The sequence below is a fragment of the Larus michahellis genome, chromosome 8, assembly GCF_964199755.1.
Source record: "Larus michahellis chromosome 8, bLarMic1.1, whole genome shotgun sequence".
In the NCBI taxonomy this organism is placed as follows: domain Eukaryota; kingdom Metazoa; phylum Chordata; class Aves; order Charadriiformes; family Laridae; genus Larus; species Larus michahellis.
This window is the reverse complement of record NC_133903.1, coordinates 9,949,989-9,967,708: the sequence shown is the minus strand read 5'-3', so window position 1 is coordinate 9,967,708 and position 17,720 is coordinate 9,949,989. Positions and strand designations below refer to the sequence as shown.

At 43.6% G+C, this 17,720-nt stretch overlaps 2 protein-coding genes across 3 annotated transcripts; both read right to left on the bottom strand.

The window, feature by feature from the left end:
- Positions 1 to 587: 587 nt before the first annotated feature.
- On the bottom strand, positions 588 to 5,262 carry RPS15A (ribosomal protein S15a). Of its 2 annotated transcripts, none has more exons than XM_074598732.1 (5): positions 5,137 to 5,262; positions 3,824 to 3,961; positions 3,552 to 3,631; positions 1,952 to 2,037; positions 588 to 723 (listed from the first exon to the last, which is right to left on the bottom strand). In XM_074598732.1, exons 2-5 carry the CDS (start codon positions 3,954 to 3,956, stop codon positions 630 to 632), a joined length of 393 nt encoding a protein of 130 aa, XP_074454833.1. In that variant the 5' UTR covers positions 3,957 to 3,961; positions 5,137 to 5,262; the 3' UTR covers positions 588 to 629. The 2 variants fall into 2 exon arrangements, with proteins under 2 accessions (XP_074454833.1, XP_074454834.1); XM_074598733.1 differs by lacking the exon at positions 5,137 to 5,262 and adding an exon at positions 4,759 to 5,119.
- Positions 5,263 to 5,797: 535 nt separating this feature from the next.
- ARL6IP1 (ARL6 interacting reticulophagy regulator 1) lies at positions 5,798 to 13,264 on the bottom strand. Its single transcript, XM_074598731.1, has 6 exons — positions 13,089 to 13,264; positions 10,762 to 10,895; positions 8,882 to 9,001; positions 7,856 to 7,973; positions 7,105 to 7,189; positions 5,798 to 6,909 (listed from the first exon to the last, which is right to left on the bottom strand). Exons 1-6 carry the CDS (start codon positions 13,122 to 13,124, stop codon positions 6,791 to 6,793), a joined length of 612 nt encoding a protein of 203 aa, XP_074454832.1. The 5' UTR covers positions 13,125 to 13,264; the 3' UTR covers positions 5,798 to 6,790.
- Between the last annotated feature and the right edge of the window lie 4,456 nt (positions 13,265 to 17,720).

Genomic DNA, 17,720 nt, shown 5'->3' with positions numbered 1-17,720 from the left:
TGTAAAGCAGCTGCACAGCAACTACCCTACCCAAAGCTGGTGTTCCAAAAGACTTTCAACTAGAAATTTGATGGGGGAAAAAAATAAAAATATTCACCTCTCTACCTCAGTTACTCCTTAACACTTTAAGATGTGAAATAAGTATGTGATCTGCAACGAAACTCCAACCGTCTTAGTTATTTCCACAATTCCACATCTCCTAACTTTTTAAACCATAAACAGGAAATATCTTCTGGCAAGGCATCTGCTGTTGTTTAGCTAAACAGTCGCATACATGTAACTCTGGAGACACGCATATCTACCCAAGACGCGATCCCACCACGTGACAGCCGAGTACATAGTTGAACATTAGAGTTTCCCTGCTAAGGCTATTCCGTAGAGTGACCTGTAACTGTCATTCAAGTGGTAATTATTGAAAGTACGTTATATTATTAACAGAAATAAAAGTTGTGACCACAGATGGTGCGGAACCCGAACATTATTTACAGTAAAGATGGAACTAAAGCACTACTGAAGAGCCGTCTGTTACAAGCACTATCACAGGTAGCGTTAGAAGTCATTAAAATACTGACTGGAAAACACCAGAGTCCATTTGAACAATTTATTAGTATCCTCTTTTTTTACAAGTTTTAGAAAAAGAATCCCAGGATTTTGCCTCCTGTGTGTTTTCGCCTAGCCTCCTCATGGTCCATGATGCCAGCTGAGGTTGTCAGTACAATGTACCTGTAAAGAAAGAACAGATACTCAGTTTATCGTTTTGTCCTATGCTCGTGCAGAGTTGACAGCACTAACTTCAATTCCGTGTTACAACAGTACCACCTGTTTCTGTAAGAATGGGCCTAACACAACTAAGATCAGATTATTAGATGATGAAAAAGAAACTCCGTTCACGAGTACAGCCCTGCATCACCCAAAGGACATTTACAGGCTTCCGTTCTCCAAATATTTGCCTCAGTCTCAGCAAGAAGTTCTCCATCATGTTCCCACTGTAAAGTCACTTTGGCTGTTGTAGCAGCAGCAACTCTATCTACACAAAGTCTGCGCCTATTTTAAGCAGACATTTTTCTTCAGAGCAGGTAGAGTTGCCATGGTGCCAGACAGCTCCTCACCTCAGAGCACTCCGTCTCGGTGTTTTGAACGCTGCGCACAGATGCAGATAAGGATCTGGATCGACAACTGAAGCAGCCTTAGTCATTGCTAACGCCAACACTGGGATTCTCAGCACTTCATCCACACAGCTTCGTGCCTGAGAACCTCTTGTCCCACCACTCTATAAATGCTCTTAAAACTCGATATGACAACACACACTAGTAAGTTGTATCGGTACAGCTAAAGCAAGCGGCTCATCACTGGAGCTTTAAGAGCAGAAATGACAAGGAACTGTTCACCCTGCCTTTGATGGGACAGGCTGGCTGAGCCCCTGAAGACTCTTCCAGCTCTGTCATCCTGCTGCACTGAGATTTATTACTCTTGACTCAGTGAATTTTGGGAAGGAAAAACATACCGCACAGTAAGATTTTCTGTGTGTGCAGGTTTAACAGAGGCTCTGAGTCTCTCATCGCTTAATATCTAAACAACTCATACACAATCAGGACGTTTAAATTAAAGTAGTACGACCTACTTCTAGTGACCTTGTAACTACATGACTCCTCCCCATCTGTAAATGGACATTAATAAAATTAAAACAAGTAAGAGAAAAAGTCCTATTTTACAAGTAAACTGTAGATAGATATGGTGAAACCAGTATTTACCAAAGCCAAGCAAAAACAGGTCTTTGATTAGCAGTGCCCCTTTAAAACTGGTTAAAAGGGCATTTATATGGAAGATGGATTTTTAGACCTCCAGACTGATCAGAAAGGAAAGGCATCAGGCAAGTTAGGCAGTATGAAAGTGTAGTAAAAAACCCAACATTTTTACATACAAGACAGATTTTACTCTTCTCCATACTTACCCAAACTGACGTGAAGGCAGTAGGTTGTTCTGCCACTTTTCCAAATCCTTCAGCTGAACATCAAATCTGGGACTGATCACACCACACTGTAAAACAGAATTCCATTACAAACTGAAGACCTTTATAAACAGGATTTGCACATTTGTCATTCCGATGTACTGGATGAGAAAATTTAACAACTGCAATTAATATAATTTTGGCAGCAAAAGATTAGAGTACCAAGAAGCACGCTCCATTACCTATAATAGGAAAGAGCGCTTCCTCTCAGGTAAGCCGAGATGCGCAGACAGCTATTCAGCTGCTACTTCCTTAGCCTTGCCTCCTCCTCCTTGCCTAAACAGAGTGACTGACACTGCTGCTGAACCTAAACAAACTAATGGCTAGACCTGGGAGAGCACAAAAGCACACTATAAACATTATTAAGCATCCTTTATCATCAAAAATCCTGTGATTACTCAGGGACATTCTACTTCTAATCATCACACAGAGCTAGCAAAAAATACCTGTAGATTTTACACGAGGAAAAACTAACAAGCAGCAAGTCACTGAAGTTTTCAAGTTAATCCTATTACGTACTGACCATGACCACCACTACCACCCCCAGTTACCTCACTGGATCCAATCATCTTAATAAGTACCAAGAACAAAACAGCATACCTTCCTGCCACTGACAGACATTTTTCTGAAACAATCAACTATTCCCTTATTTCAACTATTGAGAGAAACGTTATATCGAGCTGCACCCTGGAAGATCTGTGACAAAATCATCATAGAAGAGCTCAAGGAACACTACACTCATACCTGACATACAGTATTTTTATTACAGACACATAACACTAGTAATTTGGGTGGTGTCAGAATTCTCTGCCTACTACACTCAAGCAATTTTCAGCTGCAATATTTTTTCATTGTGGAGATACCACCCAACCTATTTTGACCAAGTAATTTTTTTATTTCTTTACTAAAGAGTCACCTCTCACTTGAACAGCTTAATTGGAAACAATGATGCATAACAAGTCATCACAGAACTACACAGCTCAGTATTTTGAGACAAAAGCGTTTTAAAAATGTCCAAAACACACATGAATACTTCCTAGGCCCCAGGAACTTAAAAATCACCAATTAACATAACATTCAGGTTTCCCTCAACGGCAAGTAAAGCCCATCTAGCGGCATGAGGTTTGTCTTCTCAACATTTACAGGTATTAAACATCAACTGGAAAGCAACTCAGTTTCTATCTCTTAAGACAAGTCTTCCAGATAGCTTAAACATCAAAGAAACTGAGAAATCACCAGGTAGCCAGAAAGCTTTTAAAGAAAGAAACACGCAGCACTTGCAAGCAGACTTCCCTGAGAACGCGTCTTACATATTCAGAGTTTAAAGGAAATTTAATTAGTCAACTGTACCATTATCAATCCAGAAAAATTAGCAAACATTTGATAACCACTGATAACACCCACATTACTCCCATTTACATGGATCCCACAAATACCACCTTCTTTACTAGTAATTATTTCAGAAATGGAGTAAACATTAAAAAAAAAAAAGTCTCATTTAAATACCTTTGTAAGGAACTGAATTCAGGAAGAGGAATCCTACCTTGTTGAGTCTGCCTGTGAGATTGACAACAATCTTCCCAGCTCTGTGATCGTCAATTATCTCAAATTCACCAATGTAACCTACAAAAGATTAGCAAACAGACAAATCAAATATATAATACTTAGCTACATTAATACAACTCAATTAACTATGTTGTACTGAATCAGTCCAAACCTCTTGATTTACTTTTAGTCACAAAACACCTTAACACAACAGCAGTCACAGAAACCATAAATGAGAAAAAAAGTCAGTGCTGTGCACTCCAGACTTACCATGCTTCATCATCACAGTTAAAAACCGGACGATTACTTTGGAGCACGGCCTAATGAGAACTTGGCGTTTCCCACGTTTCTCTGCATTGTTGATGCTTTTGAGAGCATCGGCTAGAACATTCATGCGCACCATGGTGCCTGCAGGGAAAAGGAGAGGCAGTTACATACACCAGCTTTTCAGGACAGAAATATTGAGCAGTGCACTGTGTTTAAGTCTAATTTTAGACCTAAAAGCTCTGAAAGTTACATCAAACCTTAAAAAAGCACTCTTAGGCTAAAAAGCAGATCAATCACATACTCAGGTATGCTCAAACAGATTCACAACTATACTGACAAGTCAGGAAGTCTGACACAGTGATTTAAACTTGGCTTTATCAACACACATACACAAATATTTAGACACCACCATCTAGACAACATTTCATCAGTGTGATGCCTTTTCCAGGTGAATAATTTTGAACCTTAAAACCCAATTATGCAATATTAGCGCTCTTCAAGAACTAGGTCATAGATGGTATTAAACGTAACAGATACTGCCCAGCTTACTTATCTGCAAAAACCTGCAGGATGCAAGTGCAACACAGCACTCTAGAAAGGAAACTGGGCATCAGCTCTTGCATTGCAGGGATAAAGACACAAGCCCCCCGAGTACCACAAGGCATGACAACGCTCGGTACCGCGGCCCCACTTACTAACAGAGCCAGTGCTGGCGGACCCACACGGGAAAGTCCCCCGACCCGGGCCACAGGGCCACTCCCGAGCTGGCCGCGTCCTGCGGCACACGAGGGCTGCTACCACTAAGCCGGGGACCCCCAACCGAGCAGGCCTAGGTAATTTCTGCCCGCGGGGGAAACGCGGACAGCGCCCCCCCGTCCCGAGGGCCGCCCCCTCGCCCAGGGCCCGGCCCACCACCCGCTCCCCGAGCCCTCCGCTACCTCCTCCCGGGCCGCGCCGCACGATCCTCACTCCCCGCAGTCCACAGACACCGCGACCCGGCTCCCCCGCGCCCTGCCCGGCCCAGCCTCCCACCGCACCGGCCCGGGCCCGGGCCCGGCCGCCGCGCCAGTCCGCGCCCCCGGCTCCCTCCTCGCATCTCTGTGGAGAGCGGAGCCACGGGCAGGAGGGCGCTTCCCCCACCCTGCACTCCGGAGGCTCCGGAGAACGCTAGGGGAGGCACCGACGGCTCAAAACGAGCCAGGACGGTCGGGTGCACCCTCAGGGCCCCGGCGAGGCGGCTGAAGGCGACGGCGGGGCGCGGATGGGGCCGGGAGGCGGCGGATGGCGGCTGGGACCCGCCGCACCCCTCAACTCACCGGTGCAGCAAGATGGCGGAAAAGGAAGAGGCCGGGCGCCCGCGCGGGATTATGGGAGGGCCATGGGCGCGAGGTGGCGCGCGGCGCCCCGACAGATCTCGCGAGACTTGGCGTCCCAGCCTTGGCCATGCCCATTGGCCGAGAGCCGCAGATCGCACTTCCGGAGCGACGGCCCGACCCGGGTTCCTATGGCAACAGAGACGCTGCGCAGCGCGCGGCCCTACGGCGCGGCGTGAGGGACATACAGGAGGCGGCGCCTGAAAACGGGGTTCAGCGGAGGACAACGGAGGAATTCCTAATATCGCTGCTTTTCACCGGAGTTTTAACGGGGCCACGTACGCGGGAAAAGAGCGCGGCCACTCCGCACCGCGAGGGAGCGAGGTGAGCAAGGCCGCACCGCGCGGAGGGGCCGGGTTCATACCCAATCGTGACTTAAAGCAGGAGCGGCCGCGGGTGCCGCAGCACGGACGGGCGTCGGTGAGGGGCGGGGGGGCCGCGGGTGCCGCAGCACGGACGGGTATCGGTGAGGGGCGGGGGGGCCGGCTCTTCACACCCCGCATTTCTTCCTGCCAGCGACACGCCACCCCTAGCTCCCGCTCTCGACCGACACACGCATTTACGCAACTGTCTGTGCGTCCACAAAGAGCAAGACTTCACGAAGTTCCTCTTTAGTCTGTATTTACCTATTTGACAGTTACAATAGACACTGAAGAAAGTTCATTTTAAAACAGTAAACTTTTAAAATGCATTAACACAGGTTTCAGCTTTTTAAAGAAAAAAATTCAGTTTTTAAAAAAGAAGGGAGAAGTCATAGAAAAGCACAAACAATTCAGACAGGCTTATTTACAGAGACAAATCTAGCATATTCAAGGTGATTTTGTATACAGACAACAACATTCATAAAACCAAACGTGCTACATGGCTCCACGACAACAGCAGTTTTCAGAACAATCGGCTGTTAAGGTAACACATACCTTAACTCATTTTCTACAGTCTCAGTGCAATGAGTTGAAATTTACGCTACAGCTAAATAACTGAACTACAACTTTATATATTCCAGACCCCTAGTCAACAGATAATCTGGTATATGCAGCCAAAAAAAGCAAATGGATTCAGTGAGACAATGGGACCACCTTCTGCAGCGATTTCGGGTATGCACCCTCAGCCACGATCATTCTTATTCAGCCAATTGTCCTCCTTCCGCAAGGATCAGTAGTAATAAGCCTCCAAGAAGTGTAAGCTTTCAGAACTGCCTTTCATACTTGCTGTAGCTACAAATTAATGATCAGTGAAACTACCACAGTTACAGAAATGCTATCACGCATTACAATTCTGCTGTTCCTTGAGTCGGGGTATTTATTTACAGGGCCTCTTAGTTTGGTGAAGACACTTAATAAGCGCCGTACACCAAAGGTCAGGATCTTCCCTCTAAGATCAGCATCTTCCCTCTAAGATCAGCTGCAGAACCTTAGTCAAGCACAGCCAGAGACACAAACCCACAGCAGTTGCTAGAGTGACATTTTCACTTCATCAGGGAGCCAATAAAAAAAAAAAAAGCCAGTGAGCGATACAACTTCTATCATCTTAATTATATGTTAATTCTCAAAACTGTTCCCAAGGAAACCTTTTACAGGAGTGAACAGCAGTTAAGTCTTCATTCATTTTTCTTTTCCTTGTGCTTGAGAAGTTTGTTTATCTCCCTTTTCGCCATTCCAACATACTTTGTAATGATCCCGTGCTGGTTTAGTCCAGGAAACAGCAGCAAGAAACTTACTAGAGATTAAAAAAAAAAAGGGGGGGGGGGAAGTTACTTAATATTCCTTTAACAAGCTTCTGTTACCTTGCAATTCCATGCTTCCCTTAAACCCCATTAACTGCTTGAAAACTGAAAAATAAACCCCTGCAAACCCTCATATCGTTTCAGGCAGCTAACAAAAAAATTACTTTTTTTGCATGCTGCATACTTACCAATAAGATAGGTCAGAAAGAGATTGTGAACTTGCTGTCCAATCCAGGCAACCACCGCAAGAGAGAAAAGCATGGTCATGAAGTACTGAAAAATGAAAAGGGAACAGTTATCACAGATCTGTTGGGAACTCTCCTCCTTCTCTTCCGTATCCAGCAACACTTCAACATTTAAAACTAACTTGAAATTTGCTGGCTCTTCCATGTGCGATACCTACGCATAGGCTTATTAAAATTGAGATTACAGAGTCTACAATTGTATGTTCTCATTTATTTTCAGACCACCAGTTTTACAGGATGGCAGTTCTTTTCTGTCCACATATCCCTTTGAGTCGCACTACGCCATCCCCATTGACACTTCAGCCTCGCACAGTACCTGAAGCTGTTTTCAGGACAGTAAACTCAGTAGTTCCTGTACCTGACACATTACTAAGATCTAGCTTTTCAGACAGTTTGTGTACACTGGAAAGAAGCTGTGTTTCCAAAAATTAACTTATCCAAAGAAACCGACTTTAGCTTTATCTTAATATCAAGGGTATGCTCCTAACTGCACTGTATTGCGAGTTTTAAGTCATGTATCTTGCCACTCCAGGTTTGAATAAGATGTGTGACTGGCACTAAGTCACAGCCAGAACCGATGGTTCTTGGTTTGGAATGCCAGTTTACTCAGACATGTGCCTTGCTAAAATACTTAAGACAAAACAAAACAAGTAAAATCTTAAGACGATTGAGATGAATTCCTGGAACTCAATACCATTTTAGGCTTCTCTTCCTTCAGCGTGAAGAGACGTTTCCACCAGCCAACAATTCGGCGACGAGATTTTACCAAGTTGCTGCAAATCTCATGAAATCTTTGCTGCTGTTCTGTAGTCCTTTTATTGAAGAAAAAAAGACAGAAATAAGAATTCAAGATTTCATCTAAAATTTAAAAAAATCTTCCACAGTATTTTTCCAGCAGTAAAAATTTATCCAGTACTTATCCTGGCAATTGCTTCGCTTAGTTTTAGACCTTATCTTTATTGAGCATTGTAATGCAATTGCTCATGTAATTTTTCTGTACGCTGACTCTCTTAAATTGATTCCTAAAGAGCAACCGCATCCAAACCAGAAGACCACTGATTTCAATCTGATACCAGTGTGATACACGCAAGTCATACACACCCAATACCCACGTGTATTACTTTAGCTTTTATGTTGGTTCATTATTAGAGAACATTTATCCACTAGTCGTCTTAAAGCAGCTACACTAAAATTTACTTTTAACTCAAAATTTAGTTTAAATAAGGTTCTTCTCCAGCTTACTGTTTTTACATAAGCCTCACCCTTCTTCAAATCTGTTTCAATCACATTCCTATTCTCCGCATTACTCTTCTCCTTCACCGTATTTACTACTGCCACTCTTTCCGAACATATAATCCAATACCCTTCATAATTTTAGTTCTCGGTATCTATTACCCATTAATTACTAAAAACTAGTTCAGCAGAAATAACTAGCATCCTTAATGGAGAGTAAAGAATGTGCCTACTCCTTTGACAAAAATTTTATTTTTCTAGATGAGAAGGAATAATAAAGATATGTTGTAGTAGTAACATTTCAGAAAAAAAGAACGATGAAGGACATCTTACTAGTGTCCTCAATTCACATATTATAGATTGCCAATTTCTTACTACAGTGACTCTAAAAAGTAATCATTTTAAATTTACAAGTCAGATATCCATTTTGATAAAATTCATGATTTATTTACACTCAAGTAACTGTTTTAATTCAAGCTTTCCTCACCATTTATTAGAGCCAAAGATTCTAGGTGCAAGAGCAGGAACAAGATAATCAGCCAAACAGAGGAACATAACGAAACAGGAGACGCCTGAAAGAACTGATGGGTCCAAGTAGTAGATCATTCTGCAGAAAGAAGATAACAGAAATGAATTCTGGATGCTCAGACTCCAAAATAATAGACATATTTAGTTACCTCTTCAGATTGGCTCACGACTTCAAACAGTAGACCTACCCTCTTGCCCAACCTCAAAAAGATTTTCTATTTGCTCCTATTACTAATAAGAAGAGGTTTAAGTACTTCAACAACTATTACAAAGATATACAGATAAAAAAATTTCAATTTTCTTAACGTACTAGATAAGAAAATGCTACAACACAGCAAGCATAGTATGAAGTTCAGCAGAAGGAAAAATTCATTATTGCTCTCTCAGAAGCTGACATCTAGCAAACTTAACACTGACTGCGAGATGAGGATGAGTGAGTGAACATGTGAAATAACCAGGTAGGGTGAAAGCTCTAATCTTGTTGGTTCTTAAATAAGTCACAGCATTCAGATCCATATGGGTTGTCATTTGCTCTGCCTCACCTGTGAGAGCTAACCAAACCTGTTCTGGACAAGGAGCCGTAAACCTCCAATTAGGACAGTGTTGTGCTTTTACATACGAAGTGTGCCATCACTCAAATGCAGCAGTATGGGTACTGGACAAGAGCTAGTTCATCTTTTAAGCGTCTGTTAATGCTCAGCTGTGCCCCGTGCTACTTATCTGCACTTAACAGAACTTCCTGAACATTGAAATAATAAAAAGTAAAGAAATGGCAGTCCATTGCAGGGCCAGTCTTTCTATACATCTGTCACAGTGCTACTGCGCTGAATGTCCAAGTTCATTTTTGATGAAGTACCAATTCAGAATCTGAAGTAGTTCTGTCTACTTCCTCAAAGTACTATTCAACACAAGGTCTTTCCTGCTGCAATAACAGAATTTATAACAGAATACGGTGAAGTTCATGCAATTACTTCTTTTAAAAGAAGTTACTTTTCAGTTTCATTTGATTTCCATCCTCCTCACCTCCCTTGAAGACCATAAAATTTATACTATTCAGAAGACCAATCATCCCTACCTCACCTGGTTCAACGCTTATTTTGGTAACTCCCCTCTTCTCCTTACTCCAAAAACACATGCAACTGCCCAACTCCACAGCTGCCATGGACACTTATCTGTACAAGGCAGGCTGGGGTCATCTTGACTACTACCATGTTAGGTAAAAGCATGTACAAGTGCCTCCAGCAAGCCAGTTCTGTATCTCCAATCCAGAGACAGGCAACATCCTCCCATCCTGTTGACTGAAGGTTACCTGCAGTCTTTCCTTCTCCTCCTTTCTCAAAGGATGGCACAGAGAACGTAAAAAAACCAAGTTGTGCAAAACCCATTGAACTCATCCTAAACACCCCACCAGAGATGCAGAATAGGAAAGTTTGCCCTATGGAAACACATTTTCCAAAACAATATTACTGTTGGTTTGGGGAAAAAAGCCAAAGGAGATAACCAGACTTGACTAAGAAGCAGGATACAAAGGATGAGGGCAGAATATGAACACACCAATGAATAACATACAGCTGAGCACAGTAAAAAGCCACAACAACCACTGCTGGCAAATAGCTTTTGCAGAAAGCACTTCTTCCCCTCTGAGCAGGATGTGACTCGTGTTACTTCCTGTACTTAAGGTTTTTGTTTTCAAGAAAGTTCACACACATTCAGAAACAGAACCTGGAGTAACAGCCTTCCTATTAGATTTTTAAAGACGTCTTACTAATTTATTTAACAGCTTTGCTACCTGCCATCAAAGTGCAGTGTTGTCCTAGGCTCCCTCCACAAGCTACTTACAGAAAAGAAAAGGAAACAACACTCATCAGCGCCAGAGGAAACCAGGCTCTCTCCCAGCGAAGAACTTTATCAGTCAGCAAAATCACTTCTCCCCATCCTTGCAACTGCTCTTCCAAGCTAGCAGTTTCTGAAGCCTAGAAAAAAAGAGGAGAAAACTCTTTAATTACTAACCAGAGTATCAAATGAATTCCCACAGTCAAAGTAGCTAAAAAAAAAGTGTCATAATTAAAGACCCCAGTCGCAAACCTTTCTGAGTAATTAGATTACTAATAATATTTTAAGTTTTATACTGAGTTATAAAACTGCAGCAGTGATACTTTAAAACAGTCAAGATCCTAACAAAGTAGCAGCATATGTTATTAGACCAAATTATACCTCCTCCTAGATTTTGCCAAGGTGTTTTCCCCTAATCTCACATTTATGATACTTCCTCCCCCCAGATTAGTAGAAAGTCAAGTTTTAAAGCCTCTCAAGTTTTCAGCATCAACATCTGGAAAATTGCAACATGAGAACTATTTAAAATATATGTATTTTCAAAGACAACTCTACTATCTTAAACTGAAGATTTCTAGTTGCTGTCCAACGCCAGTTTTTTATTACGTGGAAGATAGATAAGAACTCAGAATCCACAGTAGAGGAAAGTTACCCAACTGATCACATTTGGACAGCAAAGACAGTTTTTCCACAGATTGCCCAAGACAGTGATCTGGCAGCCTTTAAACTCCTCTCCCTACATTATTCCTACATTCCTCCCTACCCATCTTCTGCAAGGTGGCCCTATCTGCTCTGGCATCAACTCACTAAGCAGTTCACCTGAGGTGTTCTACATTTAACATGGCTTAATAGTTTCCCCTCAGTGGGACAAGGGATCTCAGAAATGACAGAACTCAGGTAACCACGATCAGAACCGATCACTACTCAAGCAGTAAGAGGCGAAAAGTCATCAAGACCTGCATATGTGCTGTGCAGAGATAGCAGAGCAGGTTTCACTCTCAACTGCGTGCTACGCTTACCTCAAATCAGAACCCTGACACCACTAGAATAACAAGGACAGCTGAGTAAAGCTACCATAGTAAAGACAATTTTCTCATACAATACCATTGGAAACTATTTGAAAACTACAGGTCAGGACAAAAAAAAGGAGTGGAAAACTATCTAACATGCTGCTGAACACCTTCCAGTTATCATATCTATTCATGTTATAAACACAAACTGTCACCTGGAGAAAAAATAAGCAGTGTTTGTCCAGAATACATTTTATGGCAAACTGTTTTGCTTTATTACCTCTGGCTGTCTGCATTTAACATCATAACCAAGAGAAAATTTACTGGGAAAGAGACTGGACTATAACAGTGTTATTAATAGCAGCCTGTCTCTGGCAGCCTAGAAGACAACTATTGTAAGTTGTTTTCCCCCTGGGCCAGGTAGAGAAAGCTTGAGTCAGCTTTTGTCAACACCACTGAATTCCAGAGCCCATCCATCAAAAGTGCTTTTTCATTAATCAAACAACATAAGCTTCCATAAACATGAACTTCTGCTCCGAAAGGGGCATCCCTCCCGAGCACTGCACTTGGTTTTAGCACTACAGTTCTGTGCACTTTTCTGCAGAAATCCGCACCTCCGCGCTATGGAGAGTTTGCGTCTCCCAGGCTGTACAGCCTCTTGCTGCAAGAAACAGCACCGATCAATAACGCATCCAAAAGCTTCCCTTCTTCAACCCCTTCACATGCTTTTACTCTGATTTTCCCATTTCTTACAGCAGCCGTTTAACATTACAGACATAAACATACATATGCTAGTATTTATTTAAGTTTTTAAGTATTCATGCCCACCCTTGACATATCTGTTACGCTAGGCTAATCGCCCAGCTCTTGCCATTTTCTTGCATCGTTGAAGCATTCGATAATACAGCCAAAGGCTGTTGAAACACAAAGACATGAATATTAAACGCGAGCCCTGCACATCAGGTAAAGCCAGACACTGTTATGAGCTCCGGCCTGCCAGCAGCAGCCGTGCCCGCTGCCAGGACGGCGCCTTCTCAGACCCAGCCCCCGCCGGGCCCTCAGGCATAAGCCGATCCCTACACGGGAACCTTTCAGAAGCAAAAGCGAGCGCAGGGAGACCGTTCCCCCACGTTTCACAAGCTCGGGGGGCGAGGCGGCCCTCGCCAGCCCCTGCCGCGAGCAGGCCCGGCTCCCCCGCTTCCCTCAGCCGCCCACAGGGCCGAGCGGCCGCCGGCCCTTCCTCATGCACCGGGAGGCAGAGCAGCTCCCCAGCGCCAGCCCCAGGAGGGGGTACTCGCCCGGTACCGTGCCACCCGCCCTCACCAGCTGGTAGACGCTGTTGTTGTCACCCTCCGCCATCTTGCACCGCCCTCACACCGCCGCCGGCCGCGCCCTCCCGCATCGCGCCGCCGGCCGCCCTTTATAGCCTCCGCGGCCCTTCTCGGCACCCTGATTGGCCTTCTCGAAACACAGCGCGGGCCAATCCCCGAGCTTTCGTCGCGCCCCATCGACAGCCGGTTGGCTGGTGAGATTCGAACAGCGACAGCCGACCAATCAGCGTGGGGCCTCCGCGCCGCCCCTCCCTCCTCCGTCGCAGTGCGGCGGAGGCAGGAGCGGCGGCGGCTGAGGCGGCGGCGGGCGGCCCTGGTGGGAGAGGGGCTGGCAGGCTGGGCCGAGCCGGGCCCGAGGCGAGCGTTGGCGGAGGTGTGGCGCCGGCTGTTGCCTGTCGGGCGGTGAGGAAGCCCGGCAGCGGACCGAGGAAGGCGAGCCGGCAACCCAGGCGTCGGCACAGGGATGGTAGCAGTCACTTCCCCACCAGGAGTTATAAGGATAAGGCTTTTATTTGAAAAAGCCTGACCCGTATAAGCTGAACGTGTGATTATTAGGATGCAAACGAATAGAACATGATGTGCTGTCTAAAAAATGCTACCTTGACATACACCGCGTGCATACGTGTCCTATGCTCTAGGCAGAGCCTTCTGATGGAGAATGTTTCAAGGCTACCAAGTAGCCCGTTAGTGCTGAAATAACATGGCACTGAAATAACATAGTCACTAACAAACTTCCTTTGCCTTAAAAGTTTTGCTGTTTTTCCAGCACAGGTATTTATTTATTGCATGCGACCGCTGGGAAGCAGACAGTGTGTCAGCTGTGGACAGCAGAATCGCAAATACAGGATTCCCCCATCACCACACAGGAAACAAGGCCAGGCTGGACGGGGCTTTCAGCAACCTGGTCTAGCATGAGCTGTCGCTGCCCAGGGCAGGGGAGGTGGAACTGGATGGTCTTTAAGGTGCCTTCCAACCCAAACCATTCTGTAAGTCTATGACTCTATACTGATGAAACAACTCCTAACGTCACGGGAAGGTTTTCCAGCTCTGGACACCACCACTGTCTGACCTGCCTATGATAATCACCATCTGTCCAACAACTTGCTTTATTTTTTTCAGAAGCTGTAGCAGCATGGAAGTAAACACAGGAGAAAAACACTGGGATGTAAATATTTTTTCTGACTCAACTTCCTAAATATTTGTCACGTATGTTAAAGAGCTTAATCACAATCCCTAGAATGTAATGCAATTCCAAAATGAGGGCAAAGAAAATATCATTTCTGGCACCAAAACTGCAATAGTTTTCTAACCCACCTCAGCAGCTCGATGAGGAGGAAAAAGAGAAGCACTAAGGATGATACTGTAAAAGCAAAAGCATGTCCGTACTGAATTGTTTGATCTTTTACAGGGTGTTTTTCAGACTCATTCAAGATTGCATGTAAAGAATAGCTACTTTACTGAACACCTTTGAAGTTCATTTACACTTTGATAAAAGCTAAGAGTATTTCTGTGTGCTGCTTTTCACTTAAAAATGATGGAGTGCACCCTCAAAATCCATAATTGCACCACAGCAAAGCTCAAACAAAAACTAATTTCACAAAAAAGCAATACCAGCAATAATTCTGATTAGTCTTTTGAGAAGTACAGATACAGGCAGAAGGATGATGCATTGCTGTTCCTAGGAGTATTTGCAGTGTCCTGCAGAGGCCACCTCTGTGGCTATTTGACAGGATCAGCCTCCTCCTGGTTTCATCCATTTGTACGATTCTCACCGCAAAACCCCAAGCACTTACCAATGAAAAAAAGCAGGATTTCCATCATCTCCAGCTACCGGCAGATTCATTATCCTCCAGCTAGTCTTGCAAATACCAGCTCCCAAGTCAGTCTACCCTTGGAGCTCTTCTCCCATCTTAGTGGGCCCACAGAGGTGCCATTTCCTCATGTGAGTTTCTCCGGAGCTCAGGGGGGAAAGAGGGAGACGCGAGCCCCACGGGACACCCTCATCGCCCAGAGACGCAAAAGGAGACTGGCCATCGCGCTGCAGGGAACAGGACAGCACGGGGCCCTGCCACGATACTCAACGGCCCCCTCCCTGAGCAGCCAGCCCTTCGGAGGCACAACGTGAAGTGAAACACAGATGTGTATGTATATATACATGTATAAATTTAGTTATTAAAATCAGAGTCCTAATGTAGAAAGCAGAGAATAGTAACAGCAGTAGCTCAGAGCGGAAAACCTATTCATCACCCCCCATACATTACCTGAGCTATAGGAAGCCAGTAGTTTTCTGTACGTTTCAGTGACGCAGCTCATGCTGCAATGTGTTACATCCTTCCTAGGCTGAGATTCTCTCTTAGCAAATGCGCAGCAACTTAAATGCCCAAGCTACCTTCAAAGCTCCTTTAAAAGGAGCAGTTTAATTGCTCTGTGCACTTCAGAGACAAATTTTCCATGTTAGGTATGATGAGTGGGTGGAGGCCTAATATAATAAATGCATCTCAAACTTTTTTCTTATGGTATTAATAAAAAATTAGTCTGATGGATGGCAAAATTGCTCTAATCAGCTATGCATTTAAGTACATACAACAGTAGTTTTATGTAATATCTGTGTTTACAATGAAATTCTTCAACTAACATGTTAACAGTATACTCATGAATGACTATTTTCCACTAAAGAAAAAAATCTGCATGTGATAATTGGGTACTGTGTTAAGAAAGCAAAAGATGAATGGCAGGTGTCATCTTAAACTTTTTTCAGGGGTGTGTCTGCTAATTTTAGGAAAAGCTTGCAAAAAAGAAAGGGGAAAAAAAGCATAAAGAAACCTCTGAAGTACTTGAGTGTGCTCAAACAGGATGGCCGAATGTACTAGGCGCAGAACACACTGATGAATAATTGAGGCAAATTAACCTTAAGGACTACAGCATTTAGAGAAACGGAGCTTAAACCTCTCCAACCCCCTCCAGTATTTCTGAAGGAATACTTGTATAGGTGCTTTTCATTCAGATGTCACAAAGCACGAGCGTTAACTGTCGCCAATGCTTTTATAGATATCTCATTCTTTTTTCCTTGGAAAACTAGCTCCCTCCCTCTGATTTATATCTCATTTATACAAGAGACTTGAGGCTTTATAGATATTTGAGAAGTTACAGATAAAAAGTACTACTATTTAAATAGACTAATCACTGAAGGCAAAACTAATTGTTGCAAAGGAACAGATCATGAAGTCCCTACAAAGTACCAAAATAATTTAACTGTGCGTCTGTTATTTCCATTTCAGTTATATTAATTTGACACTGCCATTATTTTGCCGAAATAATCTAAGACACCACTAATGACTCCAGTTTAACACATCCCAGTGACCCGTCTGGTAGAGCAGTGCCCACATCCTGGCTTTACAGAGGGCGGCGGGCAAGCTAGTAACTGCGTCTTCAAAGGGCTAAGAACATCCCAACCACCAGCCCATGGAACTTGGAGGCCGCATCAACTTAAACTTGATGAACATAGTTTCAATTTGACTTTTAGAAATTAGTCTACAGCATGACGCTTGGTTAACACTTACTGCAGGTGAGCATCATGCAAAAAATTGCCACCAACTGAACAGTCTGACTTCCATAGCTTCAGCTGATTATGTAGTTACAAAGACTCGATTCTTGATTTGCATTATTCTAGGTCTGTTTCACTGCAGAGAAAGTGTCTCAGTTTTACTGGAAAAAAATGAAGTAACCTTCTATCTTTATAAGAAACACATTATCTTTTAAAAGATAATGTAATTAATGCAGTCTTATTTAATCTGCATTATAGGTTTAACCAAGACTGTACGAATTTGCCGTATTTTCAACATTTACCGAGAAAAATGTACACAAAAGCACATTAGTTACACAAATTGATGTCTCTGTAGAATCCTGCTCTAATTAGGGACTTGGTCTGTATTGGGCACTTTATTCTCCCCTGGAATTTTCACAACCAGAAGTAGTTTTGCATACAAGGAAATTATGAATACGTGTTCTTTTTTGTTTTTTTAAAACTTTATTAAATTATGCAGTAAGAACCCATCTCCACACAAGTGTTTCATTTCTGGATAGCAGAGGTATAATACATGAGCCACAGGTGAGTGCGTTACCCCTCCCTTCCCCCCAGCTTCCAAGAAATAAAACAGCACGTCTAATACACTCTTGTCCCTATGGTGCTCCAAACAGGTTGTTTGTAAGGTTATTTTTTAACTGGAGAAAAAGAAAAAAGGACCAACAGTGTCAAGTGTCTTGTTCTGCGTATGAATGTTCTTCACTGCAACATTCAAACACCTTCTTCCTTGCAATGCACGGCGCGGCAGAGGGGTCAGGAAGCAATGGCAGTGGAATGCATTTGCACAGGTATCCTTAGATATAGAGCCTGGGACTTCCCTAGAGTTAATCAGGCAATCAGAATGCAAAAAAAGGCCGTGTGTCTGCTGAAAATTCTTACACTTCAAAGTGCGTGTTCACGAAAAATTGGCAACAGAGGAGAAAGTGAATTCTAAGACCTACTGAGGAGGCAGAGCAGTTAGCATAGTGCAAATACTGAAAATAATACACGTTCTCCTATTACTTACGCCTGGTGTTAGTTTATGTTACCTGAAAATTACTA

Excerpts from the sequence above, each read along its gene's own strand:
- RPS15A (XM_074598732.1), bottom strand. The coding sequence starts at position 3,956 with ATGGTGCGCATGAATGTTCTAGCCGATGCTCTCAAAAGCATCAACAAT. Across the intron at positions 3,632-3,823 it reads AACTGTGATGATGAAGCATG|GTTACATTGGTGAATTTGAG; the intron begins GTAAGTCTGGAG and ends AATCTTTTGTAG. Across the intron at positions 2,038-3,551 it reads TCACAGGCAGACTCAACAAG|TGTGGTGTGATCAGTCCCAG; the intron begins GTAGGATTCCTC and ends TCTGTTTTACAG.
- ARL6IP1 (XM_074598731.1), bottom strand. The coding sequence starts at position 13,124 with ATGGCGGAGGGTGACAACAACAGCGTCTACCAGCTG. Across the intron at positions 10,896-13,088 it reads ACAACAGCGTCTACCAGCTG|GCTTCAGAAACTGCTAGCTT; the intron begins GTGAGGGCGGGT and ends CTTTTTTTCTAG. Across the intron at positions 9,002-10,761 it reads GTTGTTTCCTTTTCTTTTCT|AATGATCTACTACTTGGACC; the intron begins GTAAGTAGCTTG and ends TTCTTTCTGCAG.